This window comes from Lycium barbarum, chromosome 1 (assembly GCF_019175385.1).
Source record: "Lycium barbarum isolate Lr01 chromosome 1, ASM1917538v2, whole genome shotgun sequence".
NCBI lineage: Eukaryota > Viridiplantae > Streptophyta > Magnoliopsida > Solanales > Solanaceae > Lycium > Lycium barbarum.
The window spans coordinates 159,130,518-159,148,770 of NC_083337.1; the positions used below are offsets into that span (position 1 = coordinate 159,130,518).

The window sequence follows — 18,253 nt, forward strand, 5'->3', positions numbered from 1 at the left end:
GTTGATAGCATATAAATTCTTTTAGTATATTGTTAGTGTACATAAATTAACTTTTATCGGAATAAGTATAGATTTTCTTACATTTAAGACATCATGAAATGATTCCAAAGGCAGCCAGCCCCCCCTCTCCACATGTTCAAAAGTTTCACAAAATTCATTCCACGTATAGTGCTTAGATAAAAAGTCAAATTATTCTTTTATTGGTAAAGATGATGAGAAAAGAATAAGATTCACTTAATACATCTCTCCCTCTTGTATGTGTATATAAGCATCTCATGCTTGCTTTATTTTCCTTAGTAATATCTACTGAAAAAAAATAGCAAAGAACCACATCATTACTAGCAGCCATGGAGGAGACTGACGAAGAAGCAACTATAGATGAAATCAAATACAGAGGAATCAGAGCAATGCCCTTTGTCATAGGTACTTTTTTGTGTACTAAACCTGTCTCAAACTTGTTCCTTTTCTTGACACTATTTTATATATTTCAATTTATGATGATGATATGACATGAGCTTAATTGTAAGTGGGAAATTCATATAGTGGATCCCAACTTGTTTGGGAGTGACACATATACAGTTATTGTTGTGTGCTAAAAAATGCAGGGAATGAGACATTTGAGAAGCTAGGAACAATTGGAAGCTCATCAAATCTGTTGGTTTATCTGACAAGTATTTTTCATTTGAAGACCATAACAGCTACTAATATTGTCAACATCTTCAATGGCACTTGCAACTTTGGCACCTTGCTTGGAGGTTTTCTTTCTGATACTTACTTCGGCCGTTACAAGATGCTTGGATTTGCCTCAGTGACTTCCTTCTTGGTACAATCTCCTTATTAAACAACATGAAAAAAAGAGACAAGAAATACTCATGTTGAAAAAGATTGAGATTAATACTAGCATATTTGGCCAAGCTTTTAGGAAACGAAAAGTGTTTATTTTAAAGAGTTGAAGTGTTTGACCAAACTTTTAGGAAAAAAGTAGGTGCTTTTAAGTAGTAACAAAAGTTGTTTTTTAGAAACTGAAAAGAATAGCTTTTCCGAGGCAACACTTCTTAAATTTTGGCCAAGCACAAATTACTACTCTCTAAAAGTATTTTTTCAAAAACACTTCAGACAAAAAACATAGTTCAAAAATAAGCAAATTTGGAAGTTTTGCCAAACAGGCTATAAGAGTTGTTAATTGGTACAGTGAAAGTCATCTTCTATGAAAAATATTTTATATATAAAATATTACCGATAACACTTTTAGCAAATTGGAGAGGGTTTCAGTGAAATTTTTTAGTACTACATGTTAACGGGAGTAATGTTTAAGTGTTAGTTGAAGCAAGTAATATGAAGTGAAAAGTTAAGATTGTTATAAGCGAGTGGAAGTCATTTTCCTAGTACCCAAACACTAGAAAATGAATTCGTCACGGACAAAAAATGTCTAGAAAATGATTTTCGTCGTACCAAACATACTAGAAAATGACTTTCGTCGTACCAAACATACACTAAATTAACCATTATCTAAAACTCATTTTAATTACCAGATCTCATCTTTGTTTCCCAACTTGATAATTTACAGGGAATGCTAGTTCTAACTTTAACAGCAGCAGTCTCAAAGCTACATCCTCCAGAATGTGGAGGAAACCAAGAAGCCACACAATGTGTTGGTCCAACAACAGGGCAAATGACGTTTTTACTAGGTGGCTTTTGCTTGCTAGTAACTGGTGCTTCTGGCATTAGGCCATGCAATTTAGCATTTGGTGCAGATCAATTTGATCCCAACACTGAATCAGGAAGAAGGGGAATCAGTAGTTTCTTCAATTGGTACTATTTCAGTTACACATTTGCTATGATGGTCTCATTGACTGTCATTGTCTATGTTCAATCAAGTATCAGTTGGTCATTGGGATTAGCCATCCCAACAATTATGATGTTCCTTTCTTGTGCACTTTTCTTTGTGGGCACTAAGATTTATGTCAGGCTTGTACCAAAAGGTAGCCCTTTAACAAGTGTGGCACAGGTCCTAGTGGCTGCATTCAAGAAAAGGCACTTGCAGCTGCCACAGCAACCATGCTTCTCACTGTTCAACTATGTGGCCTCCAATTCCTTGAATTCTATGCTTCCTTACACTGATCAGTTTAGGTAATTCCTCTAGCCACCATCAGAGTTACGAGTTAATTTCGCGTATGGCCACTTAGTTTACACTCTATAAATGTATGGTCATAATAACACTAATCGTTGACATATTAAAGCAACTGAACTATCTGTGAATTGCTCAAGAAATCCAAATGACCTGAAGTTTAGCTTTTCAAAATTGGTTATACCACGTAGCTCATGGTGTCAGCGCTCTGCCACTATGTAAATTTCACGTCAAATAATTCTCTTTTGTTCAAAATACGGGTAGTCAAAATTTTTAACGAATTTTTTTTTTAAAAAAAATGTTTGGTGGATTGTATAGTGCGACAATGCTTTAACATGGCGTGTGGCATGTCATAACCCCAATGCTGGAAGATTTGGTCCATTGATTTTTTGAGAAACTAAGACATAGTGCACTAATATTTAATTTGACAAAAAATAATTTTGCGTCTTTATTGTTATAGCATCCACTTACTTTAATGTAAACAAAAAATAGTATTGCGACTTTGTTGTTATAGTGTCACTTACTTTAATGTGACAAATATTTTTGCGACTTTGTCATTATTGTGGTAAATTGAGTAAGCATACGTCAAATTAACCCTTAAAGTTTGTTGCAAGTTAAATGATAAACTAACTAAAAGTGTTAATCATTTCAGATTCTTGAGTAAAGCAGCAGTAAAAAACCCAGAAGACCACTTAAACTCATCAGATGGATCAGCAGTCAATCCATGGAGGCTTTGCAGCATTCAACAAGTGGAAGAAGTGAAATGCTTACTGAGAATAATCCCAATATGGGTTGCTGGAACTATCTATTATGTCTCTGTTGTTCAATCACAAAATTATGCCATCTTCCAAGCCTTACAAAGTGATAATCAACTAGGCCATTTTCACATCCCACCAGCATCTTTCATAGTCATTTCCATGCTCAGTATAACAATTTGGCTACCTATATACGATCGCGTTTTACTTCCATGGCTTCGGAAATTCAGACGGAAAGAAGATGGAATCACTCTTCTCCCCAAAATGGGAATCGGAATATTTCTTTCTATTATTACAATGATCATATCAGGGATTGTTGAAAACAAGAGAAGAACTCTGGCAATGACTCAGGGGAAAGGTGCAATTTCATCCATGTCAGGACTATGGCTAATACCTCAGATGGCATTATCAGGTAGATGCAAATTGAAGTTTCTTTTATAATTTTATTCATTACTTCTTTTGGGCATGCGACCAAAGTCCTATTGATGGCTAAAGAGAAAAGGAAGTTACATATAAGAGTATCTTTGGGTTATTTTGAGTCCAACAATTGGTATTAGAACCAATGGTTCAGCAAGACGAGTATAGAAATGGCGAGGTGATGTGTGGGGGCCAACTTAGTGTCTTTGCCCTCTGTGGGCCAGTTTGCTACCTTTACCCGTAGTTTGAAGACACATACACAAAAGAGAAGCCAATGGGCTTTCCGATGTGAGGTGACACATAGTTAATCTCAAAATTAGCCTATGAATGGTGATGAGTCATGTGGAACTTAGTTCGGGTGAGATTGTTGGTGTGCAGACAAAGCCCCACATTGGTGGCTAAAAGGAGCAAAAAGCTAATATAACATGTAGTGATACTATTCATGGCGTAAAAGAAAAGGAAACTACATATAAAGTATAGTGATACTCTTGATGGCATGAAAGCCTTTTGGGGAAACCGAGCGCATATTAAGTGTATCTTTAAGGGCGCATATTAAGTGTATCTTTAAGTTGTTTTACCCCAACAACTTTAATTCAACTTGAAATAGAGAATTTGAAGTCGAAGAATTGGTTTGATGAGTAACGTTAAATAGTAGTAATGGTTTTCATTCACAAAACTTCTACCTAACTTTTTTTTTTCAAGTGAAATTCGTGTTCAGAGGCAATTTCAATCTTTCAAATACTATTTTTCAACTTTAACTTCCGTAATTGAAATACAGGTCTTTCAGAGGCATTTACATTAATCAGCGAGAATGAGTTCTTCTACAAACAATGCCCTGAAAACATGAGGAGCATCGCGGCGTCTTTCTTCTTTGTCGGATTGGCAGGGTCGAGTTACTTGAGCAGTTTCTTCTCATCAGTTGTTCATAAGACATCAAATTGGTTGGCTGAGGATCTTAACAAGGGAAGATTAGACTGCTTTTACTACCTCATTGCAGCACTAGAGACTCTGAATTTGGGTTATTTTCTTCTCTGTGCAAAATGGTACAAGTACAAAGGAGTGAGCAAGTGACAACAAATTGAGTGAAAGAACAATCTGAGAAACCTCTTGTGCTAGCCAGATTACATTGTAATGTAATTTTCCATCCGCAGTAAAAGGTAAGATATCTAAAACTAGAGTTTGCCCATTATGGTTGTTGTTCATGATTTAATGCTTTGTCCCTTTCCATTATTATGCTTTATTAGACTATATATGCCAAATGGAACAATTTACTCACTCAAACTGCCCTTGCCTTTGCAAATGGTCTAAATTTGCACTTTAGTTGTTGCCGTAAGACTAAATCGAGCCACTTTGTTAACGACAGGGGTAGGAACAAGACACTTTTCTGATGGAGGTCAAAAATCTTCCATTACGCATAGTTAAGGGGCATTTTGACCCTTTACCCTGGAAAATAAAACAACAAAAATTTGTTTTGCTAAATCATACACCACTGCTGCATTATCACGTGGGATTTATCCCTCAAAAGCTGATGCGGGGCACATAGTAGAATAATGCTTTGACTTATAACTACCACAAAATATGTAATGAATTGATTGAAGTAAGGAAGATAGGATTTATGCTTTGGAGCACTTCACTACTTCTTATATTAACAAAAGTTTATGTGTTGTGCATAGAGGTGAATTCAGAATTCTCAATGAGCGTACGCACAAGGCTAAAAATATGAAACTCACCATATATGCCATGTAAAGTCAGATCATATTTGATTGACACATTTGAGGTCAAATTCAGGGATTTAATAGAAACAATACTTAGTTGAGATGACATAATGAAAAAAAAAAAAAAACAAGTTTAGGGGCCCACATATGCATTAAGCCTTCATTTTAAGTCTTTTCATGTGCATACATAGTTTGAACCTTAGAGTAGCAGAATTAGCTGAATCTAATGAATTGATTGAAGTAAGGAAGATAGGATTTATACTTTGGAGCACCTCACTACTGCTTATATTAACAAAAGTTTATGTGTTGTGCATAGAGGTGAATTCAGAATTCTCAATGAGCGTAATTTTATATATATATATATATATAATGAAACTCACGCACAAGGCTAAAATTAATGAAACTCACCATATATGTCATGTAAAGTCGGATCATATTTGATTGACACATTTGAGGCCAAATTCAGGGATTTAATATGAACAATACTTAGTTGAGGTGACATAATGAAAAAAAAAAAACAAGTTTAGGAGCCCACATATACATTAAGCCTTCGGTTTAAGTCTTTTCATATGCATACATAGTTTGAACCTTAGAGTAACAAAATTAGCCGAATCCGTAAAATGCGCCTTAAATCCGCCTCTATTCAGGTGCGTCATATGAGCAACGCAGTGCAACAATAGATGAACCATTAGAATTGACAGATGAATAATGAACCCTGGACCAATAAAGTGACATATCAACGTAAGTGGATTAACCAGAAAAGAAAAGTGGGTTCAACTATAGGGATGGTGATCAATGTCAGCTTTATTGCCCAAAATAAAAAGAAAGTAAATGTCAACTGAAACTTTAAAAGTTCGGTGCATCTACAAATTTCAGTTTTTATTCAAAAAAGTAACTCAATTTGAAGCCACATAAGCTGACCAAGAAAGAAATTAAGTGCGACTTGATAATTTAGAAAATTACATTTAATTAATGTGTGATTTTACTCTTATTTGTGACTCTTAAAAGTTACGGTGAAAACATTTAGCACGAGTAAGTTTGTCCTCAGGAGACTGTGGCACAGAGCCTCTCTTTATTTGATGATTGCATAATCATTAAATTTGTTGAAAATGATTTTTCCTCTTCAAAATTACTCAACTTCTATTTTAAATTGATTTTGTACCTTTACTGCTTTTTTGCACCCTACATTGATGGATCAAACTGTTAGCTTCTGGTGGGGGACCCATATCTATAACTCAGATATTATGATATCAGTTGGTGGCTAAAACATCGCCCACGTTTTGAGATATGACTTTCTTTTATGATCCATCGTTGAAATATTTAGCACAATGGGCCTATCATCTTTTAATAGCAATAGTAGTTTCTCTGACTTTTCTTTAATCAACTAATAATGGGGACTAGCTCCTCCATGCTAGGTCGTCTTTTTCTTTAATAATATCTGAGGTCCATCTTTTCAAGATTCTTTTTTTCATCTTTTATGATAAGTAAAAGATAATGAACTTAGTTGAACTCATAGTATTCGTTGTAGGAGCAAAATTAGATGGTAGAACTGCCGGCAAACGCATGGATTTCAGGATGCAAAGCACTACTAGTACTAAACATTATGCAAACCACCAAAGGTTGTGGTAGAGTGATAAGTATTCCTTCATACTTAATTAGGTCTCGAGTTTGACCTCTAGGTGTGTAGTCGCCTCTGATAGGAAATGCTTTACCCCCAAAGTAAAACTTCCCGGTCTGAATCCGATTAATCGAACTCCAAAAGGGATAGCAGACACCAAATGAAAAAACAAAAGAAAATTAATCTTTTGCAATTCCTATATTGTCTGTCTCAACTGCAACAGTAGACAGAAAAACTGCTAATGAAACTATTGAGTGCCGCTTCAAGCACCTAATTATGTATTTTCTTACAAAAACCTTAAGTACTAAAAGTTTATGTTGAGCAATGGCTGAAGCAATGTGAGGTTGAAAGCAGCCGTTCTTCCATTCAACAGCAGGTTAGAGAAATTCCCACAACTAAATTGCCAGTCACCATTAGACACGAGCAAAAAATCTAACTTCTTTAATCAATGAATCGAGAGAGGCAGTACAAAAATCGGATGCTGCTAAACCATGAAATAAAACCTCTTAAAGAATATAGATAATGAATGCTGTTATAGCTTAATATTCATTCTTGATCAATTGTAACATATATAATGGAGTCAAGACGTAAAAGCAGGGAGAGAAAAACCAAGAATTCAAAAATGCATCCAAATATATAAGGCACTTTCAGGTGCTGAAGACATTACTACTACTATGAACTATGTCGTCCCAGATGTTAACTCACACTCATTATGTCTTCATCCGGTTAAGTAACACTAGTCAAGCATAGCTCTCCCATCAAACGGTGTATGATTGCTGAATTGTCTCTATGTCAAGACCCTTCAACTTCACCACTGATTCGACGTGACCTTTCAGTGTGTGAAGCTCACGTTGCCTGCAATTAAAAAATGTAGTGTTCAGGTTCCACAAGTCACAAAAACTCAACATGCGTTTAGCAGATGAAAACTAAGAGTAAAGATAAAGCGAAGCAAGACTGGAGATTTGGTAATGTAGCCTGGCCATACTAGTCGAAGGGAGAAGAGTGAATGCCCACAAATGCAAGGTCAACTTCACATTCAACTATCATTATTGGAAGCACAAGCGGGAAGATATTAAAGGATTTTTTTCATTTTTGAACCGTCAGCCAAAATTAATTATATTTATACCTAATATTTATAACATATGTATATGTTATGTATATTTATACCAATGTATATACATATTTATAGTATATGAATATAAAATAACATATGATATGTATATTTATACCTAATATACATAACATATACATTGGCTGGCTATTAATTTTCAGAGCGGTCCAAAAATGTAATTATCCCATAAAATAATCCACTATGCTTCTGTTTGTCAAAAAGACCTACTCAAAATGACAATCTTTACCTAGCAATTTCAGCTCTCCTCTTTGCTTCCTCAGCCAACTGATTAAGCTCATTGAAATTGGTAGCTTCACTAAACAATTTGGTGTCAGGAACTTGCAGCCCGTGAAGGGTCCTCTGTGCGTGGGCCCATTGAAGCTCACGTTGTTCTTTTCCGAAATCCTTCTTCCTGGTGAAAGCAATCTGCAATAAAAAGAAAAACACCATCACATACCATTGGATGAAAATAGCATGAGCAGGAATATATATCATATATGTATATAACTCATACCCTTTGCTCAAGAACAAGATCCCAGGCCCTTCCACTGAGAGCATATCTGATTAAGAACTTGATGATATCAAGCGGGAAGTAGAATACTAAATTGTAGAGCCAGATCACTCCTGCCCAACCCCACCCAATTCCTTCAATTGCAGCAAAGCTCCAGCTTGCATAAACAGCAATCAAGGTGGCAACCTGTTTATAAATTTTTATCAGGAACCAAACTTTATAAGACATCGGTAAAGTTGGGGAAATTTTGCCAGAATCACTGAGGCAGATGGTTCACCAGTTGAGCAATCAGAAAAGCGACCACGAGCAACAAACCAGGACGCTCAACAAATGACCAACTTCGAGATCTTGTGACAAATATCAGGGCCTGACTGATAGTGCTCACTTGAAGGTAAATTGCTGATGCAAGTTTCCTGAAGTCGTCAGTTGCTGTCTTCTGAAGTGTGGATACCCCAAATACACGCTGGAAAATCACCAAACTGAGTGAGATTACAAACTAAGAACAGTATATAATTAATACCAGTTCAACATCTAAACATTCCAAACAGCAATTTCAACAGATAGTTTTTTAGTTTAATATACAGATAGTCGTCATAATAAGACAATTATCAAAGTTCTGCAGCACAAGAAACTAATATACTCACCGGGAAGAAATCTGTTTCATATGCTGCCCAAAAGAAAATGACTGTCATCATTGCTAAGTAACCACCAAGAACAACCCCAGTAGTGAAAATCTCAGCCAGCTTCCAACTATCAGGTAGAGGAGATGGTTTGACCCTATCCTTTGATATAGTCATAATGGTACCTGAGATTATAAACATTAGAAGTTAGACGTAGAAAAGAAGTCTGTGTAAAGACGAGAACTAACTAAATGCTTGCAGCGGCAGAAGATACTAAACTTTTTAGGAGAGCTTTTGATGAAATAGAAAATGATTTTGTACATTTGAGAAGTAGCCTCTTATTCCTATTTCTTTTTAGTTCACCCTTGGGGTTCCGATTTGAATTGAAGATTGGATTAGGTTCTCTAGTTTCTTCGTCTACCACATGAATGCAGGCGTTGTTCCCAACAATAATAAAATTACTATCACCTTGTCACATAAAAAGGCTATTAAACCTTAGAGGTCCTACACATGGAAATTGAAAGCAGCTACTGATAAAAAATTTAATCAATCTACCTTATCTTTTTTTTTTTTTTATGACAGTCGATCTACCTTATCTTTTGATAATAAGATAATGACAAATCTACTGCATCCTCTAATTTTGCCACAATTTTTATCTTCTACTGAAATAAGTGTCTTTTCATATTTTGGTACACCATTAAGAATGCTAGTTAAGAACATTCGTTATAAGGGTTATTGACTAAATAACCTTTTATCTTTCCTATTAAATGTAAATAAGCATAGGGAAGACCTTTAGAAAGTTGTATAGATCATTTATTAGAGCAAGGATAAATATGGCAAAAACTTAATGCTTTGCTTTCTCAAAATGACACTTACTTTGGACCAAATCTGAAAGGCAAGACACTTATTCTGAACCGGGAGAGTATTAATCAAATAGAAACATGTTCTAATCACGTTAGTATGCTTATGCTAGGCCTATACATCTATGAATGTTTTAGTCATCCTGTCAGAGATTTATAAGCTAGTAGAGAATATAGAGAACTTTCAGTTTTTTTATTATTATTTTGATAATACCGGCATGTGATGAGTCTAAAGGGTCAGTGAGGCACCGCTCAGTGAGGATTCAATGGCCGACCCCGACTTGTTTTCAATTGAGGCATAATAGTAGTTGTTCTTGAGATGTGATTGACTGTGAAGTTGACTAGTTAGAAGTTAAAGTGGAAGATTGCACAACTACCGCTCAATCATAAACTTATAATCCTCCATTTGGGCAAGTTTCATATCAATACTCACAAAAATTTATCTTAAAGACAAATTAGGATCCCTTAAAATGACAGAACGTATAAACTTCATATTGTCTATGTTACTATCAGTGAAAAGGACCAACCGTCATTGAGGATTGCAATGATAAGCACCATGAAAGGTGGAAAGTCAAACTTCCAGATAAGGGCCAGAAGCATAAAACCAAGCTGTGATATTAAATAGAAAAAGAATATCAAAATATCATATAAGAATCATAAAAAATAAGTAGCAAAGAAGCAGCAGCCGAAAAACATACCACAATACGGATTGTGATGGAAACAGCATATATCTGCCGATGCAAAAATAAAAGATAAGTTATCAACATCGTACATCAGCGACAGATTGTGCGTACAACCAAAATAACAGATGCTAAGATATAGCAAAAAATTAGGATGTATAAGGATCTAAATATTACGCCTCTAACAAGACAAACATATACCGTGTAGTTTTTCATCCTTTGAAAGATTGCTCGACTAGTCAAAACAGCACTAATGATGACACTGAGACCAGGTTCGGTAAGAACAATGTCAGAAGCACTACGAGCAGCATCAGTGGCATCATCAACAGCTATACCAATATCAGCCTTCTTTAAAGCAGGAGCATCATTGACTCCATCACCAGTCATACCACAAATATGCTTCCTAGCTTGCAAGCGCTTTACTATCTCGTATTTGTGCTCTAAAGCAATGAGCAAACAACATATCAGTACCCCAGTGTATTACCGAAATTAGAAAGAAAGGAATTTTCTGAAAGAAACATACCAGGGAAAACTCCAGCAAAACCATCAGCCTTTTCGATCAGCTCATCAACTGGTAAAGACATAATTGATTCATCCTTAGTCTGCCCTAACAGAGCAGATGAAGGATACATGTTGGTTCCCATTCCCAGGCGGCGACCTGTTTCTTTTCCTATAGCCAGTTGATCCCCTGCCAAGAGAACAGACATCAAAAATTAGCTTGTCAAAACTTCGATGTAGCAAAAAATGCAAGACCAGTAAGATGATACCGGTCCAAACGTCTGAGCCTTTACAGCAAAAAGCAATATCATCTTGGTAAAACATAAGTTGACGGGTAAAAAGTATTAATCTATAAAATCAATTGTGAAAACCCAAAATCTAAATGAAAAGCCAAGGGACAGGCATGGACATCACTCTTCATGCAGCTATAAGAGCGCATTTAGAAATTCATATTGTCCAACTATCATATTGTCCTCACCCAAAAAAAAAAAAAAAAAAAAGACAGCCCAATTAAGAATTAGGAACGAATCAAAAGTAGTCTTTGATCCAATAAGCTTACAGAATACCCAAGATAATCTTTGGAAACCTCATTTCAGTGGATACATTTTTCCTTTCTCTCTTCCTTTTATTAAGGGGGTGGGTAGCCATTACTACCAAGTTGTCAATATAGCATGCAGTCGATTTACAAACAATGTTTCAACACATTGAACATAAAAAATAAAAAATTCAGAAATACCTGTGATCATTTTAACATTCACTCCAAGATTCAAAGCCCTCCTTATAGTCTCAGCACTGTCATGTCTTGGTGGATCAAACAAAGGCAGGAGACCAATGAATTGCCATGGTCCTCCAGTACTCTCCTTCCTTCCCTCTGGAACTTCCTGCATGGAGTGTCAGGGTGTACGTGATTAAATGAAGACAAAGGTAATTAATCCCTTCTCTCCACTATAAGAGCATTAGGTTATACGCCTAAACTGCCAGATAGTTGATATATTCAGTTTATATACAATATGATGAGTTCCACATATGATAAAAGAAAAGCAAAGTACCTGGTACGCCACACCAAGTGAACGCAAGCCCCTCTCAGCAAACTTATCAATTACTGAATGAACTCTATTTTCTATGTCTGACTTGTTGTGGGCAAGATTCAGGATCTAAATCCACATTGCGACGATTGGTTAGAAAATGCGAACCTGCAAAGTAAAAGCAGCAGAGAAGGACTACTTAGTGGTGACAGTCTTACCTGCTCTGGTGCTCCTTTGCTGACCCTGTGCATTTTTCCTTCACCGTCAAGATAAGTAAGTGCTGTTCGCTTGTCAGTTGGATTGAAGGGAAGAAAGTGTATTTCACGAATGCCAGCTCGTGCCTGCATTAATGGCAGCATTAGAACAGTTTCTTCCAGCTAGAATGGATGTGTTAATCACAGAGTAATGCAATTCCAAAGTTACCTCCTTTGGATCAGATAGCATCCCAACAATAGCGGTATCAATGGCATCCTGGTTCTCTGTTCGAGACGCTCGAGCTGCCATCAGAACAACAGTATCTGCATCGACACCTTTGGCAAAAACCTGGAAATTTAACAGGAACAAACAAAAGAAAATCAGAATTTGTGTGAAATAAGGAATAAGATTGAAATCTTAGAATTCTCACCTCAACAAGGTTTTTGTCAACACTAAGCTTGTTTAGTGTTAGGGTCCCTGTCTTGTCACTACAAAGCACATCCATACCAGCCATCTCCTCTATAGCTGTCATTCTTTTTGTAATAGCACCCTGAATAGTTAAAATGATGAAAAATGCATCACATATCCGCACTGCTGAACTACGACAACTCACGATTGAAGACATGCTGAAACGCTAACAAACCTGTTGAGCGAGGCGATGAGAACCAATGGCCATTGTGACTGAAAGAACCGTTGGCATGGCAATTGGAATTCCACCAATGAGAAGGACAAGAAGATTGTCAATCCCGGGACGATATTTGCGGTGTTGAATAGGGTACATCACAATAATCTCTATTATCATCCCCACTGCAATAGAGCAGATGCAGAAGTTTCCAATAGCAGTCAAAACCTGGTAGAGACATCAACAACATTGGGGAGCATGAGATTCAGAATAACAAGATTATCAACTAACATTCAGAACAATTAAGACAGTACGAGTTCAAGTCACCTTTTGGAAGTGTCCCACTTGGTTTGTACTGTCAACAAGGTGGGCGGCCTTCCCGAAAAAGGTATGAACCCCAGTGGCGATGACGACGGCTTCTATCTCTCCCTGTTTACATGTGGAACCAGAGTAGACACCATCTCCAGGACCTTTTGTTACAGGAAGTGATTCACCAGTCAAAGCAGACTGCAAGTAACAGATACTTTCAGTGCCACAGTTAAAGAAAACATATTTGCCACTTAACGAATCACAAAAAACTTAATCACCTGGTCAATTTTCAGCGGATCGCCTTCAAGAAGACGGGCATCTGCAGGAACTATATCTCCTAGTTTAATACTGACTATGTCCCCAGGAACAAGAGCAGCAGCATCTTCTTCATTCCATTTTCCATCTCGAAGAACCTGCATATATCGACAAGAGCACGCAATCAGGACGACTGTCGATAAGGACCCGTTTGCCCATAAAAATTATTCACTTTTTTCCGGAATAATTTTTCACTTTATTTGAAAATCTGTGTTTGGCCATGAAAATTCCAAATCCAACTTGAAGTGGTATTTCAAATTTGGGAAACAGCTTATAACCTACTTTCCAACTCACTTTTCACTTTTGAAGTTGTATTTAAGTACCTGCAAAAATGAATATTATTCCAAATATTCTTTGGAAACAGTATAACCAAACGCAACTCCAACTCCATATATTCCAAATAAAGTGAAAAATATTTGGAATCTATGGCCAAACGCCTACTAAGGTTTTTTTTTTTCCGAGATAAATTCACACCAAAGTTACGTAAGTTAACAACTTTCACATGCTGTCTAATAGAAATTGAATAACAGATTATGGTTGGTGAATCTGGAACCTTTGCTTTAGGAGCGAGCCGAGCCATGAGAGCAGCTGCTGCATTGCCAGCATTGTTCTCCTCAATAAAACTAATTGTTGAGTTAATCACAAGTAAGGTAATGATACCCACAAAATCTTGCCAATCCGGAGGCTTTCCCTGCAAAATACAACATATATTCTCCACTAAGTCAGAAAAACCAGTATATATTATTGAATAGCATGATAAATCGGAATGCGGTTACTTACTCCTCCATTTGCAAGAGCAATAGCCATAATAGCAGCAGCTTCCATAACCCATGAGAGAGGGTTCCACATAAACCCCAAAAATTTCAAGAATTTGCTCTCCTATAAAACAGTAATCTTCAACAATCATAACAGTTCACTTTAACTTTTAAGTCAAACGTAAAAACATTAAATTCTGCAATCAGCTGGTTCAACTAAAGGCATCTAATTTTCAGCCAAAAAGAGTCAATTCAAATGCTCTCCTATAATACACAGCAAACAGTAATCTTGAACAATCATAACAGTTCACTTTAACTTTTAAGTCAAAACACTTAAACATTGGTTGCCAATCAGCTTGTGCAACTAAAGACATCTATTTTTCAGTCAAAAAGAATCGATTCAAATGCTCTCCAACAATACAGCAAGCAGTAATCTTAAACAATCATAATACTTCACTCTAAATTTTTAGTCAAAAACTTCAACTTTAAATCCTCCAATCAGCTAGTTCAACTAAAAACATCTAATTTTCAGTCAAAAAGTGTCAATTCAAGTCCAAACAAGACAGACTAGAAGAGAAAAGTATAAAATTCAACAAAAAAGGAGATAAGGAAAAATATAAAGTACCCATGAAAGTCAAAATCAAAGAACATATACAATAGATGCAAGTCAATCAAAACAAAGATTCATCAGAATATTTCAGTTCAAAGTGGCCCAGTAGGGGCCAAAAAATAAAATATATCAAACCTTCTTCTCCTCTAGTTTGTTGTACCCAAAAATTGCCAACCTTTCTTGGGCAGACGTACTGGTAAGACCCTCTTTTGTACATCTCAAATTTTCAAAAACTTCCTCAATGGGTATGTTTTCCTGCAATTACAACAAGCAAAAAAAGAAACAAACAACATTAAATTCAAGAACAAGCTAGTAAAAAACATTAAACTTAATGTTGTCAGATCCAATTACCAAATCAACAGTCTCTTTTAACACAGCATCTAACACTTCAGGTTTCTCCCCCATCTTTACTAATCTGTATACTCAAAAATTTCAAGAAAATTTATATCAAGAACCTGTTAAATAAACACCCACCAAAGAAAACTAGATAACTAACAAGAAGTACCCACCAAAGAAAGATAGGTTTTTTTTTTTGTTTTTTTTTTCCAAGAAATAGGATTGGTAAGTATAAGTAGCCCACCAAATAACAGAAACAATGAGGAAAATTATACTAAAGGAGTAACAGATACAAACACTGTATAAATACTTATGTTTATTTACAATAGCCTCCCTCTATAAATACTTATATTGCCAAAGTTCCCCACTAACTTTAACCCCTTAGCTTTATGACTGTATTATCTTTTTTCTATCACTAAAATACATTTTCCTTTCTTCTTACATTACTAAAAAGAGTAATATACTGGAGTAGTTTCTTTCCGGATAAGAGATTCTATTGTCTCAATAAGTGAGTGAGTATACGGAGTATGGGAATTATTATTCAGCGGTGAAATCAGAAATTTCGTTAAGTGTATTCAAGATCAATATTTAATGTGCTCAATAATTTTTTATGAAGGATGTTCAATTGATCACCCGTCTTTTTATGTGGCTACGCTGCTACTATTGCTAGTTGTATATTTTTTATCATCTTTCAGAGCACAAAGGTCAAATATGTAGTATTTTTTTTCTCAATTTGAATATAATTTATTTAAAATAAAACTTACCTATTGAAAGTACATAAAAATACTTTATATAAATTACAAAATCCTAAAATTAAAATATTGAGGAATTAGGAAAAGTTAAAGAAAAATACTTTTTTATGATGGAAAATAAAAAACAACAACAACAATAATAATAATAATAATAATATTTATTTATTATTATTATTTTTTCTTATTATAGATATTTCACCCCTTTATTTTGAAAGCAAATTGTAAAGATAAATGAGGTGTGCGCCTGCTCATGCTCATGTGCGCACCCCACCCCCTAACTGTACCTTTTGTTTTTCTCTTTTTTTTAACTTTTAAAAAAAAAATTATTACATAGATGTAGGGAAAGAAAAAATGGGAAGAGGATTACAACGAGAAGATTCGAACCCTCACCAACAAAGTGAAAGTTTATGTAATCAACCAACTGAGCTATCAGATCCTGATCCCTAATTGTATCTTGCTTCTTTCAAAGTACTCTTTTTTTTTTATTAATTAAACTTTTTACCCTTCTTGAGTGGATTACACTTGGTATGTTGTTGTTGTTGAATTAATTAAACTTTTGTGGTTTTATTTGTAAATAAGAAGAGAGATAAATAAATATCTTCTTCTCCCAAACAATATTTTCGTTTTTTAATTAAAAGACAGTCAACTTCCTAATGCACGTTTCTTTTAGTTGTACTCAACTTCTTTGACCTATAGCTGGTCACAGGTTATGTTGATCCAGATTATAATAATTTAAGAAAATCAACAAAGGGATTAAACTAATAGTAGTAGTAATATTTTTTATTGGATTCTCTTGAACATTTCTTATTTTTAATTATTCTGTTGTGGACTGATATTTTTGCGTAAACATACTTAATTAAACCTGCAGGTAGGCACGATCCTTCAAACAGTAGACCAAGTCAGTTTTTTTCACCTTCCAAGCAATTTTCTTGTTTGTTAGACAGCAGAAGGGTCATGTATTTTTCTTAATTTACGGAAAAAAGTCATAGTTTATTACATCAGCTTACTAATATAATCATTTTGTTTTAGCCGAAAAATTTAAGTCATATCAACGTTATTTCGATTTCAACTAACTTGTGCATTATCTTTTTACCGGAAACATTGTGTTATTTTTTTCTGTCTTTTGATGAGTCTTGCGCTGCACAATTTAAATTAATTGAAATTACAAAATAAATATTGAATATTGGGTAAAAAAAAAAAAACAGAAACCGGGTGCTAGTCTCTCTCCCTATTTTCGTTTAAAAGAAATATTGGCACTGTCAATTTACATATGTGCCATCAATATGTTTTAACTTACTAATAATATGCTATTTATTCTATTTTTATTGGTAGGAGTAGTAAAATTAATTGATGAAAATTTGATCCGCCCAAATTTGAGTAAGTTAATAATTCACTTGTTTATTAACTCAATTTATTTCGACTCGTTCAAATCAATCTATCTGAAAGTTGGGCTAATATGTAACTCATATTGACCTGTAAGAAACCTTGTCTAGCCATAATAGTAAAAAAAATATTAGGTACCTAAACAAACTATAAGAAAATAAATATCTAAACTATAATTTAATAAAAATGGATGGTTCGGGCTATGGCCATTAATTAGCCAATTTCACCCAAATGACCATTCCATTTATAAACTCAATCCATCTTGACTCGATTCAATTCAGCACAATCTGTCAATTTTGACTGACTAAATTCAACTCGATCAATCTGCCCATTTGATGACGCTCTTATTCATAGGTTTTCAAATCAAACTTGCTATAAGTAATTGCATGTTATTGCATGTTAACTTAATTTGACAAGGTACAAATTCACATTTCGTAGGTGCACAAAACTTAAATTATATTTGAAAATATTGTAATACATTATTCGCACACGAAACTTAAATTCTGTGCGCATGTGTGTGATTTTCTTTTTACATAGTTGACAAAAGATGAGGAGAACCCAACTCATAAAATTGACAATAGTGATATCTTGAACTGTCCATGTAACATAAAGTTGTCATATAGCTAATTTTTATTTTTTATTTTTTTTGGCTTGTGTAGTCAGGTTCATGTACCCACGTCTGAGAACAATAATTGAAACACAAATCCAGTGATCTTGGCCACTACACATGATATAATTTTGACAAGGTCACATGGGATTGCATAATCCTTAATAAAGTTGTCCTAATCAAATTCTACTAATTAGGACGTGATTATCACTTATTACATGCTCTCCACTCTAAATTACTTCGAAAGCTAGCCATTTGGCAATCAGCGATTTACTAAAACCAATTTTAAAATGAAAATATCAACCGAATAATTGGCAAATCATTGAACAATTCATTTTAAGTTTTATTTTTATTTTGTTTATTTAACAAAGTTTTAGAGTCGTATGCTAATTGGCAATTTGGCATATTGGAAGGCGGCCAATCAGAGACTG

The 18,253-nt window shown here is 35.0% G+C and overlaps 2 protein-coding genes across 3 annotated transcripts; one reads left to right on the forward strand and one right to left on the reverse strand.

Moving 5' to 3' along the window:
* The first annotated feature begins 239 nt into the window (after nucleotides 1-239).
* LOC132600951 (protein NRT1/ PTR FAMILY 2.11-like) lies at nucleotides 240-4,916 on the forward strand. 2 transcript variants are annotated; one of them, XR_009567420.1, is made up of 6 exons: nucleotides 240-423; nucleotides 606-823; nucleotides 1,568-2,130; nucleotides 2,781-3,295; nucleotides 4,079-4,457; nucleotides 4,664-4,916. XR_009567420.1 is itself a non-coding variant. In XM_060314293.1 (5 exons), exons 1-5 carry the CDS (start codon nucleotides 348-350, stop codon nucleotides 4,369-4,371), a joined length of 1,665 nt encoding a protein of 554 aa, XP_060170276.1. In that variant the 5' UTR covers nucleotides 240-347; the 3' UTR covers nucleotides 4,372-4,581. The 2 variants fall into 2 exon arrangements, 1 of the variants encoding a protein (XP_060170276.1); XM_060314293.1 differs by lacking the exon at nucleotides 4,664-4,916 and having other exon boundaries at nucleotides 4,079-4,581.
* A 2,233-nt stretch (nucleotides 4,917-7,149) lies between these two features.
* LOC132600935 (plasma membrane ATPase 2) lies at nucleotides 7,150-15,369 on the reverse strand. The gene is made up of 22 exons (XM_060314292.1): nucleotides 15,254-15,369; nucleotides 15,096-15,159; nucleotides 14,880-14,999; nucleotides 14,160-14,258; nucleotides 13,933-14,070; nucleotides 13,343-13,477; nucleotides 13,083-13,262; nucleotides 12,777-12,983; nucleotides 12,564-12,683; nucleotides 12,362-12,481; nucleotides 12,157-12,279; nucleotides 11,963-12,067; nucleotides 11,650-11,794; nucleotides 10,939-11,103; nucleotides 10,617-10,855; nucleotides 10,434-10,466; nucleotides 10,263-10,344; nucleotides 8,900-9,060; nucleotides 8,533-8,718; nucleotides 8,259-8,441; nucleotides 7,992-8,170; nucleotides 7,150-7,488 (listed from the first exon to the last, which is right to left on the reverse strand). Exons 2-22 carry the CDS (start codon nucleotides 15,147-15,149, stop codon nucleotides 7,392-7,394), a joined length of 2,871 nt encoding a protein of 956 aa, XP_060170275.1. The 5' UTR covers nucleotides 15,150-15,159; nucleotides 15,254-15,369; the 3' UTR covers nucleotides 7,150-7,391.
* Between the last annotated feature and the right edge of the window lie 2,884 nt (nucleotides 15,370-18,253).